General features: G+C 39.9%; 1 protein-coding gene across 1 annotated transcript in view; it reads left to right on the top strand.

The window, feature by feature from the left end:
• Positions 1 to 1,936: 1,936 nt before the first annotated feature.
• The window catches only part of MCF2 (MCF.2 cell line derived transforming sequence), a 67,793-nt gene continuing 50,845 nt past the window's right edge, over positions 1,937 to 18,884 (top strand). The window contains exons 1-3 of the mRNA XM_035005846.1: positions 1,937 to 2,239; positions 8,721 to 8,835; positions 10,189 to 10,279. Of these exons, the coding sequence (XP_034861737.1) occupies positions 2,215 to 2,239; positions 8,721 to 8,835; positions 10,189 to 10,279 (231 nt within the window). The 5' untranslated portion in view covers positions 1,937 to 2,214. The remainder of the gene's footprint in view (positions 2,240 to 8,720; positions 8,836 to 10,188; positions 10,280 to 18,884) is intronic.

Genomic DNA, 18,884 nt, shown 5'->3' with positions numbered 1-18,884 from the left:
TTTCCCATCCAGAACTTGATTATTTCTTAAAGTAGTGACATCTTCTCTTTCAACCATTATCTCATCCTTTTCCATTAGTATGGAAATGTGACTTGTTTTGGCCCAGTCATGGGAGACATTTTACTACAGAAACATCAGTATGTTTTCCTTGTAACTCTGGATTTTGCCTGCTCTTGAATCTCCTAGAACGTGAGGGGCCCGAGAAAGCATTTGTTGTAGTGCCCTCACTTCTGAGATGGGGGCCAGTGGGGCAAGTGGTGGGGCGTGACTTGCTCAGGATCACGGAGCTGCTCGGTGGCTGAGCCAGCACTAGGCCCAGGTCTTTCCATTCTCAGCCCTTGGCCTTTTATTTTATGCCCTGGTGTTTCTTATTACATGACTGGATTAAAGAATTGTACAGTAGGTGGACGCGGTTTCTGGAGTTGTGCACGAGCCTGAGTGGTAATGGGAGGAGTCAAGTTGCAGATGTTAGTACTTCCAGAGGCGTCATCTGACATAAAATTCATCGATTTCTCTCGAGAGATCTTCCTACTGATCAGGATGGGGGAGAAATTTTGGTCTTATTATATAGGAATGTTTTAATGTCTAATGCCGTGTCATTGGAATAGTACGACACCCGTGGAGCATTGCCACTTTTGCAGGCCTCTAAGGGCAGAGACTTCTAGTCCTCTGCGTTTTCCCCATTCTCACCCCTTCTCCACGTCGCCATACGTAAGCATGTCAGCGTGGGACCCACATGTGCGGCTGCCACAAAGACATTCTTTTAGCCGAGGCGACCTACAGCGTTAAAAAAGAATAACTGTTCAGCAGTCTGGATGTAGAGGCTCAGAAATGTGAATGCACGCGCCTTGGCCTGGGACATATCAGGAGTCTACTTGTTTTCGTAATTACAAGGCAGTTTTAGGAATTGATTTTTATGTCCTGACAAATTGCAGATTTTTAATGGTCTGTGTCTTAGGAAGATAAATATGTCACGTAATTTTTTTTTTACCTTTCAAATCAGGAGTATTTAGGTGAGGGGAGGATCATTCTGCAACAGATACCCATTCCTCTGTAGACTGTGGACTCACGGGGAACTTGTTTTTCTAATGCCCTTGAGCAGGATTACTTCTGGTAAACCGCATCCATGTGGTACGATTTGAGGAGCACTAAGGAGGGTAATGTGTCATCAGCCTGACCCCACCCGATACCAGGCCTTTGAAGGCCCTTTGTATCAGAGAGCAGTGGAAAATATGGCTTCTATCAGAGATGTGGAACCACAGGCATTAAAACCAACCATCCAAAATAGCCTTGTTTGATGACCCGTTTTCTTTAAAAAGTTATCCTTGCTCATGGACCAGAGGCAGGTAGTAGACTTTGATTTTTGGCCCCTGGAGAGTGCCCTGGAATGGAACATTACAAATTAGCCCTTGAGATCTGGGGCAACTAAAACATATTGAGCAAAGCGTGGATGTTGTCCTACCCATGATACTCAAAGACAAGTTCATAGGTTACCGTTGACAGAACACCAACTACTATGCCAGTTCCTTTGCAGCTACTTGGCACAGCACCCTGTGAGGTAGATGTTATTGTCTTGCCCAGTTTATAGGGTAAGGACATGTTTCTACGGCCAGTAAATGCAACAGGCTGAGATTTGAACCTGTGCTTGTCTGGCCCTGAAGCAACACGCTTGACCACTCCACTGTACTCTCTCTGACGCTTTTCCTGACTTCCAAGATGGAATAAGAACACCTTCTTCAGGGTTATTTTAAGGATCCAATAAGAAAAAAGGTCCGAGAAGTGCTTTGTAATTGCTAATAAACTTTGCAGAATGAAAGGCATTCTCAGAAGTAGAAGACAGTCTGCCACCGTGTGTCTATGTGACAATCTACCCTTTAAATAAATCTGGATGTCCTGTGGAGTTGGGACCTTTGCCCCTGGCTTTCTGGTGAGTGAGAGTAGTTTATGTCCTAGGTACAGATTCTGAGAACTAGGACACTGGTCCTACTTACCCAGTGATATTTTCAAGGGTGTGATTTGCTTGCCATGTAGCTGGGAGGAGGAGAGAGGAGATCAGCAGTGTGTCTGCGGGTTCCCCAGGGTTCCTTTCAGCATAATGAGAAATCATGTGGATGCTTCCAGCTGTGCTCTAACGTTCGTGTCATCTTTCTCCGTTTCTCGTTTGTCATAGAAACTGAGCTGCTTCTCCGTGCAAAGGACATCAGTCATTTCTTAATGCAAGATATCGCCTTCTTGTCTGGTAAGCAGACTTTTCATATATTTAGACCATATAAATGTATGAACCTCTTAGCAAAATGAGTGTGGTCTTTATATAATAAGTAGCCATACACACATGCGTGCGCATGTGTGCATGTGCACACACACAGAGATTGAGAAGCACTATTTTATTTTTTTTAAGTTTTTATTTATTTAAGTAATCTCTACACACAATGTAGGGCTTGAACTGAAGACCCTGAGATCAAGAGTCGCATGCTGAGAAGCACTATTTTGATAAACATTTATGCATTGTGCACGTAGTTGCTAAACAAATAGACATTTAGAGGATGGAGGTTTTAAGTGTGTTTAGATATGTGATGAAAACAATCTTACCACCCTCGTACATTTGACTTCCAGGCACACCTTTGGAAATCCATGATAGGTGCAAGTAGAGTTCATCTGGGTGGGTGCAGACTGAGAGAGAGGGTGGCAACTGATGTGACTTCTTGGAGATTTTCTCCTCCACCATAGCTCTGATTATTTAAGTGTTTCTTGCAAATGCTGTCAAGTCACCCTAATTAAGAGCACATACTGAGTTTTTTTAGGGTTTCATTTACACATGATAAAGTAAGTTTACTTTTCATATATATATATATATGCGCACTGGTATATTTATGTGTATTTTATATATAATTTTTATTTTTTTATTTTTTTTATTTATTTTTTTTAGATTTTATTTATTTGCGAGAGCGAGAATGAGAGACAGAGAGCATGAGAGGGAGGAGGGTCAGAGGGAGAAGCAGGCTCCCAAGGAGCAGGGAGCCCGATGCGGGACTCGATCCCGGGACTCCAGGATCATGACCTGAGCCGAAGGCAGTCGCTTAACCAACTGAGCCACCCAGGCGCCCTATATATAATTTTTAAAAAATTATGGTAAAATACTCATAAAATTGACCATCTTAACCATTTTTTTTTAAAGATTTTGTTTTTATTTATTTGACAGAGAGAGAGCGAGAGAGCACAAGCAGGGGGAGCAGCAGAAGGAGAGGGAGAAGCAGGCTCCCCGCTGAGCGGGGAGCCCGATGCGGGGCTCGATCCCAGGACTCTGGGATCATGACCTGAGCTGAAGGCAGACACTTAATGACTGAGCCACCCAGGTCCCCCAATCTTAACCATTTTTTAAAGTATGATATCCACTTTATTTTTTTTCCAGAGAACAGTTATTCTTCAGTCCTTAAGGACTTAATTCCTTACCCGAGCTTCGGTGGAGGTGGTGGGGTAGCACCCGCGGGTGTAAATCGGAGTGGCTTAGTCGGTGAAGCGTCCGCCTTCGGCTCAGGTCATGATCCTGGGGTCCTGGGATCGAGTCCCGCATCCGGCTCCCTGCTTAGTGGAGTGGGGAGTCTGCTCCCCTCCCCCCTGCTCATGATCTCTCTCTCTCTCTCTCTCTCATGCTTGCTCACTCTCTCTCAAATAAATAAAATCGTTAAAAATAATAAAAAAATAAAATCGGGGTGGGGGTGTTGGGTCCTTCCGTGCTTCAGGAGAGCCATCCTGGACTACGTTGCCGTTAATGGCGCCGTTCACGCAGTAATGTAGTCTCACAGCTTGGGACGCACATACGCCTGGAAGCCATTCGCTTTTAAGCCCCTGACAGAGGCGGTCTTTACTGTGGTCCCAGTAACAAACCTTTTTTTTTTTTTTAAAGATTTTATTTATTTTAGGGCGCCTGGGTGGCTCAGTCGGTTAAGCGGCTGCCTTCGGCTCAGGTCATGATCCTGGAGTCCCAGGATCGAGTCCCGCATCGGGCTCCCTGCTCGGCAGGGAGTCTGCTTCTCCCTCTGACCCTCCCCCCTCTCATGTGCTCTCTGTCTCTCTCATTCTCTCTCTCGCAAATAAATAAATAAAAATCTTTAAAAAAAAAATTTATTTGAGAGCAGCGAGCGACTGTGCGTGCATGCGCATGCGCATGAGTTGGGGAGGGGCTGAGGGAGAGACTCCGCAGTCAGACTCCCCTCCCAGCGCAGAGCCTGATGCGAGGCTCCATCCCAGGAGCCTGAGATTATGCCTCAGGCTGAATCCAAGAGTCGGATGCTGAACTGACTTAGCCACCCAGGCGCCCTCGAATAATGAACTTCCCAGTGGCCTTGTCCTTGGGCGCGCAGTTGGTGCTGTGAATAGGCTGCCGTGGCTGAGGCCCTTTGTGGCACAACCGTTATGCCTCCTTTTCTTGGTCATCTTGGAAGCGAGGGCCCGAGAGAGCCCATCTTAACCATTTTTAAATGTACAGTTTGGTGGGCATTAAGTACATTCACATTGTTGTGCAGCCATCCCCACCATCCATCTCCAGAACTCCTGATCTTGCAAAACTGAAACTCTGTACCCACTGAAAAGTAACTCCCCTTTCCCTTCTCCCCGTCGCCCCTGGCAACTACCATTCTACTTTCAGTCTCTGGGTATTTGACTGTTCTAGGTACCACATAAAACGGAATCATACAGGATTTGTCTTTTTGTAACTGGCTTATTTTACTTAGCATAATATCCTCAGGGTCCATCCGAGTTGTGTATGTCAGTATATGTCAGAATTTCCTCCCTTTTTAAGACTGAATAATATTCCATTGCACGTATGTACTGCATTTCATTTGTCCATTCATCCATTGATGGATACTTGGGCTGCTTCCACCCTTTGGCTATTTTAAGTAGTGCAGCTCAATAGCCTTACTTATTTTTAGAGATATAACTGGTAAACCATCTCTCTCTTTTTGACTCATTCAGAAATCTAGGGAAAGTTTTGCTTAAAGACAAGCAAATGACTTTCAAGTATTAATTTGAACTATACCATTAAACATTATTATATTAAACAGATATGAAAAATTTATGAGTTTGCATTGTCTGCATGAAAATGAATGCTTCTTAGGAGTTGAGAGTATAAGAAATGATCTTATTCCTTTTAAGTAGTTTAATTATTGCTCCCAAAGTGATATCAGCATGCTCAGTTTACTAAACAAGCCTTTACTTTATAGATGATCCTAATTGGACACTTTCATCTGGCCTCTGCTTTAGTGATTATAATTAACGGTAATTGTGAATTAGTGGTGACTTAATTAATGTGGCTTTATGTTTTATTTTATAAGTGCTATAAATGTGTGACATACTGTCACTCTTGAGATTTCCCCAAATCCCCAACTGTGTTCCATACACAACGACCCTCAAGGCTTGTTCCCCCACCCAGACCTCTGCCACAATTTCCTTATCTGCTTTTGGTAGATGTTTTCAAAATGCTTCAGTATATTGGTTCTTTTGAAGAAAGGGTTTCCAGTGGGAAAAATAATTAAAACTTCCCAATTTAGAATATAAACCCTTCTCGTTCTTTTCTCACACATTTACTACCTAGTGCAACACTCAGTGGTAATAACAGTTTATAGACTGATTGATGATAATTTACCCTTATAAGAACTTATAAGCATTCTTTCCTTTGATAGATATAGCTTTCCTAAGTGCTAGCTGGTTCTGTCTTTAACTGGAGTGCTTACCAGCTTGCTTGGCAAGTCTGTTATATTAAATATTATATATATACATATATATGTTGAATTATATGTCACATATTATTTATTTTGTACGTGTTTATTTTAAGTAAAATAAATGAGCTCATGACCCCGAGATTAAGGGTCACATGCTCTACCGACTGAGCTAGCCAGGTGCCCTTGTTATATATTACTCATATTACTAGTTCTATACCATACTCTACCCTACCATACTCTACCCATAGAGGCCCTTTGTTTAATGATTTGCTGTATCTCTTGGTTTAGAGTTGTACAGTTTCTCCTTTGAGTTCCTTTGAAACTCTTGGGTAGATGCTGTCATTGTCCATGATAATCTTCATCCTGCTCTCTAAGCCTAGAAGATTTATCATTTGATATAATACTTTGAACTAGTTTGATTCAAAAAGATGACTTGGGGATGGGGACTCTCCCTCATGTTTCCCTTGGTAAAGATTAAGATAGTGAATGAATTTGATTTTTTTCCAAGTGCACTAGGGAAGAATGTATATTCTGCTTTTGTTGGATGGAATCTTCTATAAACGTCAATTAGGTAAATGTTGGTTAAGATTGTTGCTCAGGTGTACTGTACCCTTGCAGATTTCCTGTCTACTTGTTCTATCAATTATTGAGAGAGGGGTGGTGAAATTTATTTTTTATTTTTTTATTTTTATTAAATTTTTAAAAAAAGATATATTAAAAAAAGATTTATTTTAGAGAGCACACACATGAATAGGGGGAGGGGCAGAGGGAGAGAGAGCGAGTGAATCTCAAGCCAACTCCCCACTGAGCGCAGAGCCTGACTCAGGGCTTGATCCCAGGACCCTGAGATCATGACCTGAGCCGAAACGAAGAGTCAGATGCTTAACTGACTGTGCCACCCAGGTGCCCTGGTGGTGAAATTTTTTGACTGAAGGTGTGGATTTGACTGTTTCTCCTTGCACTTCTATCATTTTTTTTGTTTCATGTATTTTGAAGCTCTGTTATCAGGTACATAAGCATTTAGGATTGTTATATTCTCCTGATGAATTTACCACGGTTTGATTATCAAATGATTTTCTTAATACCTAGTAATATTCCTGACTCTGAAATCTATTTTGTCTAAAATTAGACAGCTTCCTTTTGACTAATACTAGTATGGTATATCTTTTTCCATCCTTTTGCTTTTAATGCATTTGTGCTTTATATTTAACGTGTGTTTCTCGGGTGGCTGCCTGGCTCATTTGGTAGAGCGTGCAACTCTTGATTTGGGGTTTCTGCGTTGAAGCCCCACATTGAGTTTAGAGCTTCCTTAAAAAAATAAAAATAAAATCACGTTAAAAACTAAAGTGTGTTTCTTGTAGACAGTATATAGTTGGGTCTTGATTTTTTCCAATTCAATTTGATCATCTCCAACTTTTAATTGGGATGTCAGGATTATTTACATTTACTGTGATTATTCATATGGTTGGGTTTAAATCTACCATCTTACTATTTGTTTTCTATTTGTCCCATTAGTTCTTTGGTTTTTTTTTCCCTCCATTTTTGCTTTATTTTGGGTTAAGTATTTCTATCAGTCCACTTTATCTCCTTTGCCATTATCTTATTTTTTAAAGTTCTTTATATATATATATATATATATATATATTTTTTTTTTTTTTTTTTTTTTTTTTTTTTTTAGTAATCTCTATACCCAACGTGGGGCTTGAACTCACCACCCTAAGATCAAGAGTCACATGTTCTTCCAACTGAGCCAGCCGGGTGCCCTGCAATTGACATATTTTTATTGCACATTTAATTTTTTTTTTTTAAGATTTTATTTATTTATTTGAGAGACAGAGAATGAGAGACAGAGAGCATGAGAAGGAGGAAGGTCAGAGGGAGAAGCAGACTCCCTGCCGAGCAGGGAGCCCGATGCGGGACTCGATCCCGGGACTCCAGGATCATGACCTGAGCTGAAGGCAGTCGCCCAACCAACTGAGCCACCCAGGCGCCCGCACATTTAATTTTTTTATAGCCTTACATCTTTATTCACTTAAATTCAGCCAAATGAGAATTACAATTAAACTTCTCAAAAAATTTCTATTAGCAAGCTAAATTCAAAGACCACCCTGTAACTTTCCTCCTAAAATAATCGTTCAACTTCCATTTAGCACTAAATATTTATGGAGCACCTACTCTGTGCCCAGTTGTTGGGCCAGCTGTTGTAGGGTGGGACCTTGAACATGTATGAGGCTCATCCTTGTACTTAGGTGGCTTTCATTCTCAATGTTCCTTATCCTCCAAGCTGTGTAGAGGGCTCTAGAGTAGGGTGCACACTGAATTTTAACCCACAGAGAATTCATGGTCTTTGTTTTTTTGCATTAGTAAGAGTCCTAAACCATTGTTGCTGTTACTGCTTATGTTGTTTCTTCGACAAATCCATTAGAACAGCACTTATTTCCTGCAGTTTACATCCTGTATTCTTTCAGGCTCACCATAGCTGTAAGTGGTTGATTATATCAAGTTGCCCAGTTTGGATTGAGGCCCGTGCATTGGTATAGAAACCGTTATTTCCCAATATCCTTGGTTGTCCAAGATGAGGTTCAGCTGTGTTTTTAATTATATTTATTATATGTATTCCATTAAAATTTCTTCTGACTATAATCACTCATTTTGCCTTCTCTCTCTCTCTTTTTTCTTTATTACATTCTGTTTTCATTTAGAAACTACTCGGCTACTTTTTTTCTTCTTTTTTTAAGTAGGCTCCACGCCCATTGTGGTACTTGAACTCAAGACCCTGAGATCAAGAGTCGGATGCTTTACCGACTGAACCACCCAGGTGCCCCTTGGCTACTTTTTTTTTTTTTAAACTTAGGGGCATGGTGCCATTTTGTTTTATGTGGAGGCCATCATCCTTATAAAAGTTACATTGGCCCAAACCTGCCCCTCTCAAATCCTCTTTCTTGCATTGCTGTCACATGAATTGTTAATTTGGTTGATTTTTTTTTTTTAATACGGTTTTAGGTGGCCGGGGAAAGGATAATGATTGGATCATTACTTTTCCAGAAAATTGTAATTTCAGATGTATACCAGAAGAAGTGATAGCAAAAGTGCTGACTTACTTGACATCTGTTGCAAGGTATAGCATTTCATTACATTTCTTTGAATTTGTTACATGTTAGATACCCATTTGAATGTATAACAGGAAAATGGCTTTTTAGAGTGACTCTTATTATTATTGTAAGTGATTATAAGACTCACCTTCAGAGTAGATAAGAAATAAAACTTAGAAGGGGAAGCCGACAGCTACCTAAGTTGCTATAGAAATTATACTGAGGATCTATGAAAACAAAATTGGGAGTCTAGAAATATTTGTCTTCATGAAGAAAAACGTAGGTTGAAAATGATGATCATACGTAAAACCTTTGATTTGCGTAAAAGGAAATCTTCCTAGCCCAGAGTGAGGGTAGCTATTCTTCCAAGGGTAAAATATGAAGACCAAATGTTAAATGGACTCAAAAGTGATATTGGAATTTATTAGGAGGAACTTCTTGATATTAGAAATCATTTGAGACTAGAATGCTTTAAAAGGTAAGTTTCAAAAGCTTCCTTGAAGATTTTATTTAGGTTGAAAATAAAATTCTTATCTATTTAATTTTTTTTTTTAAGATTTATTTATTTATTTGAGAGAGAGAGAACATGAGCGGAGGGGAGGGGCAGAGGCAGAGGGAGAAGCAGGCTCCCTGCTGAGCAAGGAGCCTGACACGGGGCTTGATCCCAGGACCCCAAGATCATGACCTGAGCCAAAGGCAGATGCTTAACCGACTGAGCCACCCAGGCCGCCCCCAGGTTGAAAACAAAAATTTTTAAAGGAAACATTTTCCATTTATTAACCCTGAAGACTAAGAGGCCATAAACCTACAATGGTAAAAATACAGAGTTTCATGAACAAAAGTCATATCACAGAAAACTGAATTTGTAGTGCATCCCTTAAAGCTTGAAAGTCTTTTAGGTCTTTTTAGGGCAAATAAAAGTTTTATTATTCATAAAACTGCCTTCTTAAGGCACAGACGAGATAGAAACCTGTATTTAATAGTGTTTTTCTGAGTGAATAAATGAATGGATGGATCATTAGTTCTTGATGGATTGCCATGAAAAGTTAAATCTGATATCATAAAGGACAGCTGTCTATAAGGTTGTCTCATACCCAAGATTGCAGTATGTCAAATTCATTTTAGTGACCTATCGGCATTATCCTATCACTTGACTATTTAAAAGAATGATGTTAGTGCCAAAAAAGAAATTTTAAATATTGAGTAGTAGAACATGGAATTAAATTGGTTTTCCAGCATAGCACTTTGTGATAGCTTTCCCAATCCAAATTTATCTTCAGTTAAGACATCAAATGTAAATGAAATAGTCAGAATTAAGGACACAACCTAGCAAATTTGGATAGTTACTAAGAAAGACATTATTTCCTCTTATCTTGCAGGCAAAATGGATCTGACTCCCGGTTTACTATTATTCTTGATCGAAGATTGGATACATGGTCTTCTCTCAAAATTTCTCTCCAGAAAATCTCAGTAAGCACCAACGCATTCTTCAGTAACTTTTTATTTTTGTTTTACATAATGCTTTCTGTTTGTGGGAGTACAGAATATTTTGGTATTAGGCAATGAAGACAATAAAAGTACACGATGGAAACAATAAAAAAAAGATGGGATGGTGAGATGGGAAAGTGGGAAGAAGGGCTGGTAGAGGACAACTCATCCAAAATAAAACCTAATGGGAAAGAATGAGTAGTTAGTGGTTCAAGTTATGAGTGAGAAGAGACTCATGGTTCCCTATGCCTTTCAGAGCGAGGTGAGTTTTTATGCGAGCTTTTTTTTTTTTTTTAATGGAAATAGCTCTGTTGTATACTCACTGTATATGGAAAAGTATAAAGAAGAAAGTTTAAAACAGTAGTCAGTAATTCATCCATCCATAAATATAAACACCTCTTAACATTTTGATGTGTGTCTTTCTAGACGTTTCTCCCCCTGGGATAGAGTAGGGAAGTGACTCAACTGCAATATGACTTATCTCCCCTTTCGGAATCTAGGCCCCAGCTTCCCAAGACCCAGATAGAGGAAACAGTTTCCCTAAGAGAAAAATACGAGAGTTGCAGTCCTGCCCCCAGCCAAGATGATCTTTCACAGTGTTAGGCTCAGCTGGATTATAGCGGCGTTCTCTGACATTCTTCATAGAAGAGGAGGGAGGTGAGGAGCCCGTAGATTACTGAGCTGGCAAGACTGGGGCTGTCTGCAGAAGTACCGTGTGGCTAACTTCCTCTATCAGACCAGAGTAGCTGGGAATCAATATGTTTTTTTTTTCTTTGAGAGCCCAACATCATCAGTCATCAGAAATTCTTTGTCTCCTGACTGACACGGGAGGCCACTCTCACCAGAGGAAGCTGATTTGGTTGTGAAGGCAAGCCAAAAATCTAAGTTGTTGGACTTCTGAGCCAAGTGTTCTTTTTGCTACACTAACCTAGCTAATGAGCATAAGAAATATACTGGCGCTCACATGGTAAAATGGATGAGATCATTATTTTCATACCCAGCTCGCTTATTCTTCATCTTTAGCAAATCAAAGTGGTTTTTTTGTTTATTTCTTTAACAGAAGTGTGTAATGATAAGCAATGGAGAGAAGAGTTAACACGAAATTCACACAAGTTACTAAAATAAAATAGCAAAACCTTGACTTCATGTAATATATTTTTGCTTTGCAGGCGGGTATTATTATAATTGTCCCATAGATGAGAGAACTACATTAGTATACACACTTAGGGGAAGGTTTTGTGATAAATCCAAGGTCAAATAGCTAAGGAACAAAAAGAGGCGGAGCAAGAATTGAATTTTCATGAACTTCAATGGGTGCTCTTTCCACCTGCTGCTTTTTATCATTTTCCAAATGACTTGTGGATAGACAAATACATTCAGTGTTTTTTTTTTTTATAAAAAAGTAAAATTCCTTTGGAGAGAGTAAATCTGCCCAGCATATACTGTTGAGCCCTGTCAATGGGTCAAAGTTAAGTAAAAGCTATTTATTTACCTTGCTCTGGCCTTTTAAGATCCGTCCTTGGGCTTGTTGAGATTTCAGTTCATGATTCTTTTATACTAAATAAAACACTTTCTTAATAATAAAACTTTTTTTTTAAATGCAGCCCAGCTTTTTTCTTTTGGCCAAAACTATCTGCCTGATTAAATTAAATTTCACTGAGTGACCGTTTGGCACATGGCATTAGTTTCTTGTTAAGGTTTTATTTTTATTAATCAAATAGGCCACTTGGAACAAGTCTTGTTTTTTTTCCTAAAAGAGAAATATAAGATTTGGTCTTGATTCTGTTGGTTGAGGGTCAACAGAGCAATAATGATTTATTTCTTGAGAGGTGAAGCTCCCCTTTCTGTTTCCCTAGGGATGGTCTTTCAGTGGGGAAGTATGAACCATATTCAGCATGGAGCTTGGCACTCAGGGTCCCTTCATTCTCTTAACTGCCAAATTGATGGTGCTAGGCAAGATTGGGGGCACCAGTGATGATGACATGTAATCGGCTATAGATTAAGCATTGTTTCTTTTTAACATGTTAAATGTTTCTACTTGTGGTATAGTTTCTATACCCATACTCAAGAGCACATTAATTACATCCCAACCATGACTAGCCACTGGGCACTGTTTGCATTAAAGATAAATAATGAATGCAAGCTGATTTCAAGAGCAAAAGTTACATTCAGAAAAGATTTCTGGTGAAAATTGCCACTGTATAGATAGATGTAACTATCTTTGGTATATTACTTTAAACAAGTATCTTTGAAATAATTATACAGCTCAATTTGAAGACCTTAATTTGTAAATTCCAAAATAAACTATGCAGTTAGGTTATACTTCATAATTAATGATAGGGAAACAAGATTTTTTTAAAGAGCTTTTATTTATTTATTTTAGAGAGAGAGAGCAAGCATGAACTGGGGGAGGGGCTGAGGAGGAAGGAGAGGAAGAGCAAAAGCATCCCAAGCCGACTCCGCACTGAGCCTGAGCCCAGGTGGGGCTCAGTCCCAGGACCCTGAGAACATGACCTGAGCTGAAACCAAGAGACTGTTGCTCAACAGACTGAGCCATCCAGGTGCCCTGGGAAACAAGTTTTTTTTTTTTTTTTAGTTCTACAGTGTGGGGAAATGTCAATTTGGGAGAGAATCCTAGCCATATTAGAAAGTTTGTGTGTTCTTCCTGGATTATTATCAAAATTTCATAAACCGTTGACCTTTCACAAGGCTTAAACTCTGAATAGAATTTAATAATTAAAAAAAAAAACAACACCAAATCCTGAAGTGAATTTTAAGTTACTGATCCGGGTAGGACAAGAATAAAGGTATCAGTTAATACTACCTTCACAAAGATTCTTAGCATTCCACCTTAAAAATCAAACTGCGCAGAGGAGAAAGCCAGTCCCAGCAAGCCCCTAGGAGGAGAGTCGTGTTTTTTTTTGTTTTTTTTTTTTTCTTCCTTCCTCCACTCTTAGGACATGCCTGATCTCCTAGAGCAGTCCGGCACCAGCTAATCCATGTGGCTCAATCTGGCTAAGTAATTGGGGGAATGTGTCAACTCTGAATTACAATGAGCAGCCGGGAAGGCTCTGTCAGCTGACTAATCAGGGATAGTGGGGTTTTTGCAGTGCTGCCGCGGTGGTAATGGAAGCAGCTACCGTAGCTTTGTTTGATAGAGATTTTTGGCTGCCGCTTTTAAATACTACCCCAGAAGCAGCTCATATTTCATCAATGTTGCATTGACAGTTGGAAAAGAAGAGTGTTCTTGTATATAGGCGAGATGGCAGAAGCAACTCCCCCGAGAGGCAAGATGAGGTTCAGAAGGAATGCGGTAAGGGCTCTGCCTGCAGTCCTGGAAAGCCTGTATTCCCAAGTTCAAGTGCAGGGATGCTGCAGCATGGTGTTAGAGCACAAACTGATGCTGAATGGGGCTTTTAAGGACAGATAGAGAGAATGGAAATGTGTATTTGTATGAATTGCATTGATGTGATTACTGAGATATTGACAGGGAAATGGAAAGGAGTCCAGGAGGTTGAATGTGATTTCAAAATCTAAATGTGATCAAGTTGATGAGAAAACCTCATTAGTCATGTTATTTGTTTAAGACCATATGAACAGTTTTGAATTGTTGGGCAGGGTAGCTTTAAATCACTAGTGAAAATAATATCTAACAAAAGGATTCATCCTTTCTTTCACCATGGTCAAGTAGAGTGTGATATCATGGAAAGGTCTGGAGCCGACTTCATTAGCATCTGAAAAGGCAGCCCTTCCTGGGTGTTACTTACTGTTCAAGTGAAAAATTTTAAGTCTAATGATTTGAAATCTTTCAGATTTCCTCTGTTCTCCAAATTCAAACTTTAAAGATGCAGAATTCTAGCCTGTTGACAACTCTTTTTTTTTTTTTAAGAGAAAAAAGTGACTCGCTTTTCATTATAGACTAGAATTTAGAAATCTCTCCTGTCAGATAGGTTTCAAACACTTTTCTAATTAAAATTTTCCCTTCATTGTTTCACTTGAATACTAGATTCCCAGCAAGTTTCTAAAGTGATATTTAGATGTATTTTGGGGAAATGTGAAAGAACACTGCTAATTTAATAACTGGTCGTCTTTTAAATGCCACTCTTTTTCTTTGAAAACAACATTTTGATGTTATGATTCAAAATACAATACTTGCTTGTTTAAAAAATCGAGACAACACTCAAAAACATAAGAAAGTAAAAATCAGCCTTCGGAAAAAAATGACATTTGGAATCAAAAGTAAGATAAGGGAACTAAACCAGTAAGAGTTTTATTGGTGTTGGATGAGTGTTAACATCATTGGGTGAGTGAATGATTTATTTTCTGAAAAAGCTTTTAGGACAGAATGATATTTTAAAAATTGCAGTTTAGGATCGGAATCCTTTTTCTTTTGACGAAATTGTATCTTCAGCTCTACACGTGATTTTGTACTATGGGAATAAATAGTTTCAGACTTTTAACAAAATTTCTAACTCACAGGAAATGCCTGTGTATGTGCCAAACCTAGATTCCTTTATATGCATAGATGAATCTAGGTTTGGCACTGAGAAAACATCTATATGAACATATGTTAATATACACACAAATACAGCACACGGGTACTCATTGAATAGACCTATCTAGTCTACACACAATGTAGGTTACAAAGGTGACCGTGGCATGGCTACTGAGGTGAAAGGGCTCCAGTCTAGTTAGAGAAGGTAGGACACGTTCATAAATAACTATCGTGAAAGAACTTCTAGGTGCTGAGGAAGGCTCCATGAAGATGACATTTGTTTGGACCTTAAACAAGAGCGTATGTTTCTCTTACTTTTCTTTGTTTCTGTCCTCCATTTTTCTCTTCAATGAATTACTTTAAGTGGCCCCTACGAATACATGTCTTGAACTGAAATTTATTGGAGTAAGTTCAAAGTCCAGAACTATAGTGGAAGATACATTTGTTCTGTTTACATGGGTAGGCTTGACCAGAGTGAAAAATCTGAAACTCACTGGTGACACAGTGGTTTGACCTTGCGGGATTTCTGGAGTTGGGCCAATTTTGGAGGCTGAGATAGGTAGCACCTGAAAAGATGGGACAGTGGATTTAAAGTCCAAAGAGGGGCTTAAACGGGTTACTCGGTGGAAATTGCAAAGACAGTGGCCATCGAGAGGGAGGGGATGAGAACAGAAAAGAAGGGCAAACCTCAAGGAAGGAGTATCGCCCAGGACTCTTCTGCCCCTGAGGTTACATGGCAAGTTGTTTGGAGGTCTGTGGAGTAACTCATACTTTCTGTACTCTTTAAGGGTGGGGTATGGGAGAAGAGTGTATAAGTAGTTCATGACGTTGGAAATTCTTTTCTTATAGTTTGAGGTCATGAGATTTCTCCCAGGGTATTCTGAAGAGATAGTTTGGACCTTATCAAGGTCAATCACATGCCCACACCTCAACATTATATTCTGTTTTGATATTGGATTATAATAGTCTCTATTTAGTGGGCTCCATGATGCTAAACTCTGTCCAACAATTTGTTGTGACTGTTAACATTTGTCCCATTTTGTAGATGTTAAGGTCAAGTCGTTCTTACAATGCTAGGCAGCAAGTCTGAGTGTGCGTTCAGTCTATGCGTTGTTAAGTACACGTCCCGGGAAGTGTTACATGTCTTGGAAAGAGCTTACCCTTAGGATTCACAAAGGCCCAAGTGCCGCCGCTCACCAGCTGCAATGTTGGATGCGTCCCTGCCCCACTCCGTGCTTCAGTTAGCTCATGTGTAGAAAGGCCACACTACCTACTTCACTGCAGTGTTACCAACGCTGCATAGGATAGTATACGTACCAAGCCTGGGACATGGGTCCTAGGCTATCAATCAAGGGTTCCTCTGATTATTACTGCATTCCCTTGCCCTGAAGATCAAAAAAAAGTCTGTGGGAACAGAAGTTGTTTTATAGTAAAGGAACCAAACTTTCATGATGTATAAAACATTTTCAAAGAAATAACTAGAGTAACTGACAAGTGTGTATAGGGTGTATGAACTGCCTCTCTTAGATACCGCACAAAGGATTTAAATGAGGTTAATTTCCAGACTTTAGTAGTGAAATGATGCATCAAGTTTATGCCTTTTGTTGTTATTGGTGTCCTTACCGCTGTAAGGGCCATGTAACTGGAGAATTTGAGGGTAGGCTTGAGAAGGGAGTAAACTTTCTCTAGGTGGGAAAGGTGAGAGCTAGCTAATTCTGTGCCCATTAACTTGAAGAACCAGTAAGAGCTGCTACTGAGGGCTGGGAAGGGCTGGGGGAGGGCTGGGGAGGGCTGGGGAGGGCTGGGGGAGGGCTGGGGGAGGGGCTGTGCACAGTGACTAGAGAAATGGCTCTGAGCCCTGTGAAGGTGGGCAGCATATTCATTTTACTGAGGTGCCTTTAAGCAGTCACATGTTGAAACTCCAAAAAAAAAAAAAAAGCCTGCAAGAAGCTTTTTAAAAGCAGTACTGTTTCCTCTCTCATGCTGTCTTTTTTCTTTTTATGAAAATAAAAACAAAATAAGGCTGACCTTTGCCCACATCCCTTTGCTTTTTTGACAGGTTCTCAAAAACGATTTATAGTTTTAAAATGTAGAGTTTGTGGAAAAAATAGAAATAGTGCTTTTTCATGTTTATATAACCATACAGATTAGAGATTCTTAAAGCAGCATACCAAAGAATTTAGAAATACAGTATCCCCAAACTGAAATGGAAAAGCTCAATGGTCTTGCGTGGTCTTTGCTGTCAGATAGGTGCATTGGATACGCCTTATGGGAGGTGGTAGGCTGTTTGTTCATTTAAACGCTAGTTTTAAAATGGATTATCTTGAAACTTTTAGACAAATATCTGCATATAGAAAAAAAGCACTCTCTATACCTATGTGTATGCTCACACTCGAATACATGCAACCCGATCTTAAATCCCTATGGCCTTTCACGTTAAAATTTCTCAAGTGCTCTGTCCCCTCAGGATTCTCCTAGCCAGCGATCACAGAGGAGTACATATTATCGATACTGGCCCATGTTCAGATACTCGAAACTTTAGTTCAGAGGTTGCAAATTGGTAGTCCAAAGATGTATTTTGTTTAGACAAATGTGTCTAAATACAAGGATGTGTCTGGTTTGTTTTAGTATATGTGCTGCCGAAGCGAGCACATGTGTTGGGTTTGTTTTAACAAACGTTGAACTTGTTCACCATCTTTAAAAATCCTGAAGTTTCACGCGAATCTGGATTTCTGGCTTCTTTTGAGAAATCAATGACTTGGCAAAGCCCACTTTCTGTCTTACATTTAGCTGAAACTGACTAGTGAGTGCCTTCCCTCCGCCAAGCCCCAGAGCTTTTCAGTTCACCAGAACCTCCACCATTTCCTGTTACTTCTCATCATCTAGGGAGAGTGTGAGTTGTCATTTTCTACCTCATTCAGGCTGTCTTTTGATTAAGCCCTGCCTACTTCACATGTTTACGTGGTCCCCCTAACACATGGTAGGCATTCATGTTTGTCACCTTTGCTGTAGGTTTCAGGTTTAGACTCTCGACCTTGAACCTGATCCTTATACCATCTTTGCTATGCTTCTCCAAATTCCTCCTGTTGCTACTTTTTCTGTCCATTAGGAGTTTCTCCAGAGGAAGGAAAGCTAAAATGAAAAAATTCATCTTCTTTTTATTTTTCAATCATAGCTTGTTTAAGAGTCTGGCTCTGCAGTCAGATGAATCTGGGTTCTTCATTCTGCCACTCCCAAGCTACAAAGTAGCAACACAGATATATTCTGTTAACAGTTCTGGGATCAGAAGTCCAAAATGAGTCTCACTGGGCTAAAAGAAAGGTGTTATTAGCAGGGCAGTGTTCCTTCTGGAAGCTCTAGAGGAGAATCCGTATTTTCTGGACTTTTCCAGCTTCTAGAGGCTGCCCATATTCCTTGGCTCATGATCCTCATCACTGACCGCTGCTTCTGGTGTCACATCTTCTCTGACTCTCCTGCCTCCCTCTTTGTTTAATAAGGATCCTTGTGATTACATTGTTCCCACCCCAATAATCCAGGATTATCTCCCCATCTCAAGATCCTTAATCATATTTACAACGTCCCTTTTGCCTTATAAAGTAACATATTTATAAGTTCCAGGGATTAAGATGTAGACATCTTTGGGGAATCATTATTCTGCCTACCACAGTCAGTTTCTCTAGTTGTGAAATGAGTATTAAAATAGAACCTAATGTATGTAAAGTACTTAGCGCAATGTCATAATAATGCTCATGATGATCATAATTCTTATAATAGCGCTTTCAATAAAAGGCAGTACTCTCACCCATGGCCACCTAGCCAGTCTCCTTTCCTCTACCATAAGGCCTTGAGAGGTCCTGAGTATATATGAATGTGTGTGTGTGTCTGTATTTTAAAAATTCTGTATTTGGGACGCCTGGCTGGCTCAGTTGGGAGAGCATGTGACTCTTGATCTCAGGGTTATGAGTTTGGGCCTCATGGTGGATGTAGAGATTACTTAAAAATAAAATCTTAAAGAAACAACTCTTTAAAAAAATATTTATTGGGGCGCCTGGGTGGCTCAGTCGGTGAAGCAACTGCCTTCGGCTCAGGTCC

Source organism: Mirounga leonina, unplaced genomic scaffold (genome assembly GCF_011800145.1).
Source record: "Mirounga leonina isolate KUSES-001 unplaced genomic scaffold, KU_Mleo_1.0 Mir_101664, whole genome shotgun sequence".
Taxonomy (NCBI): Eukaryota; Metazoa; Chordata; class Mammalia; order Carnivora; family Phocidae; genus Mirounga; species Mirounga leonina.
This window is presented reverse-complemented; position numbering and strand designations above follow the sequence as displayed.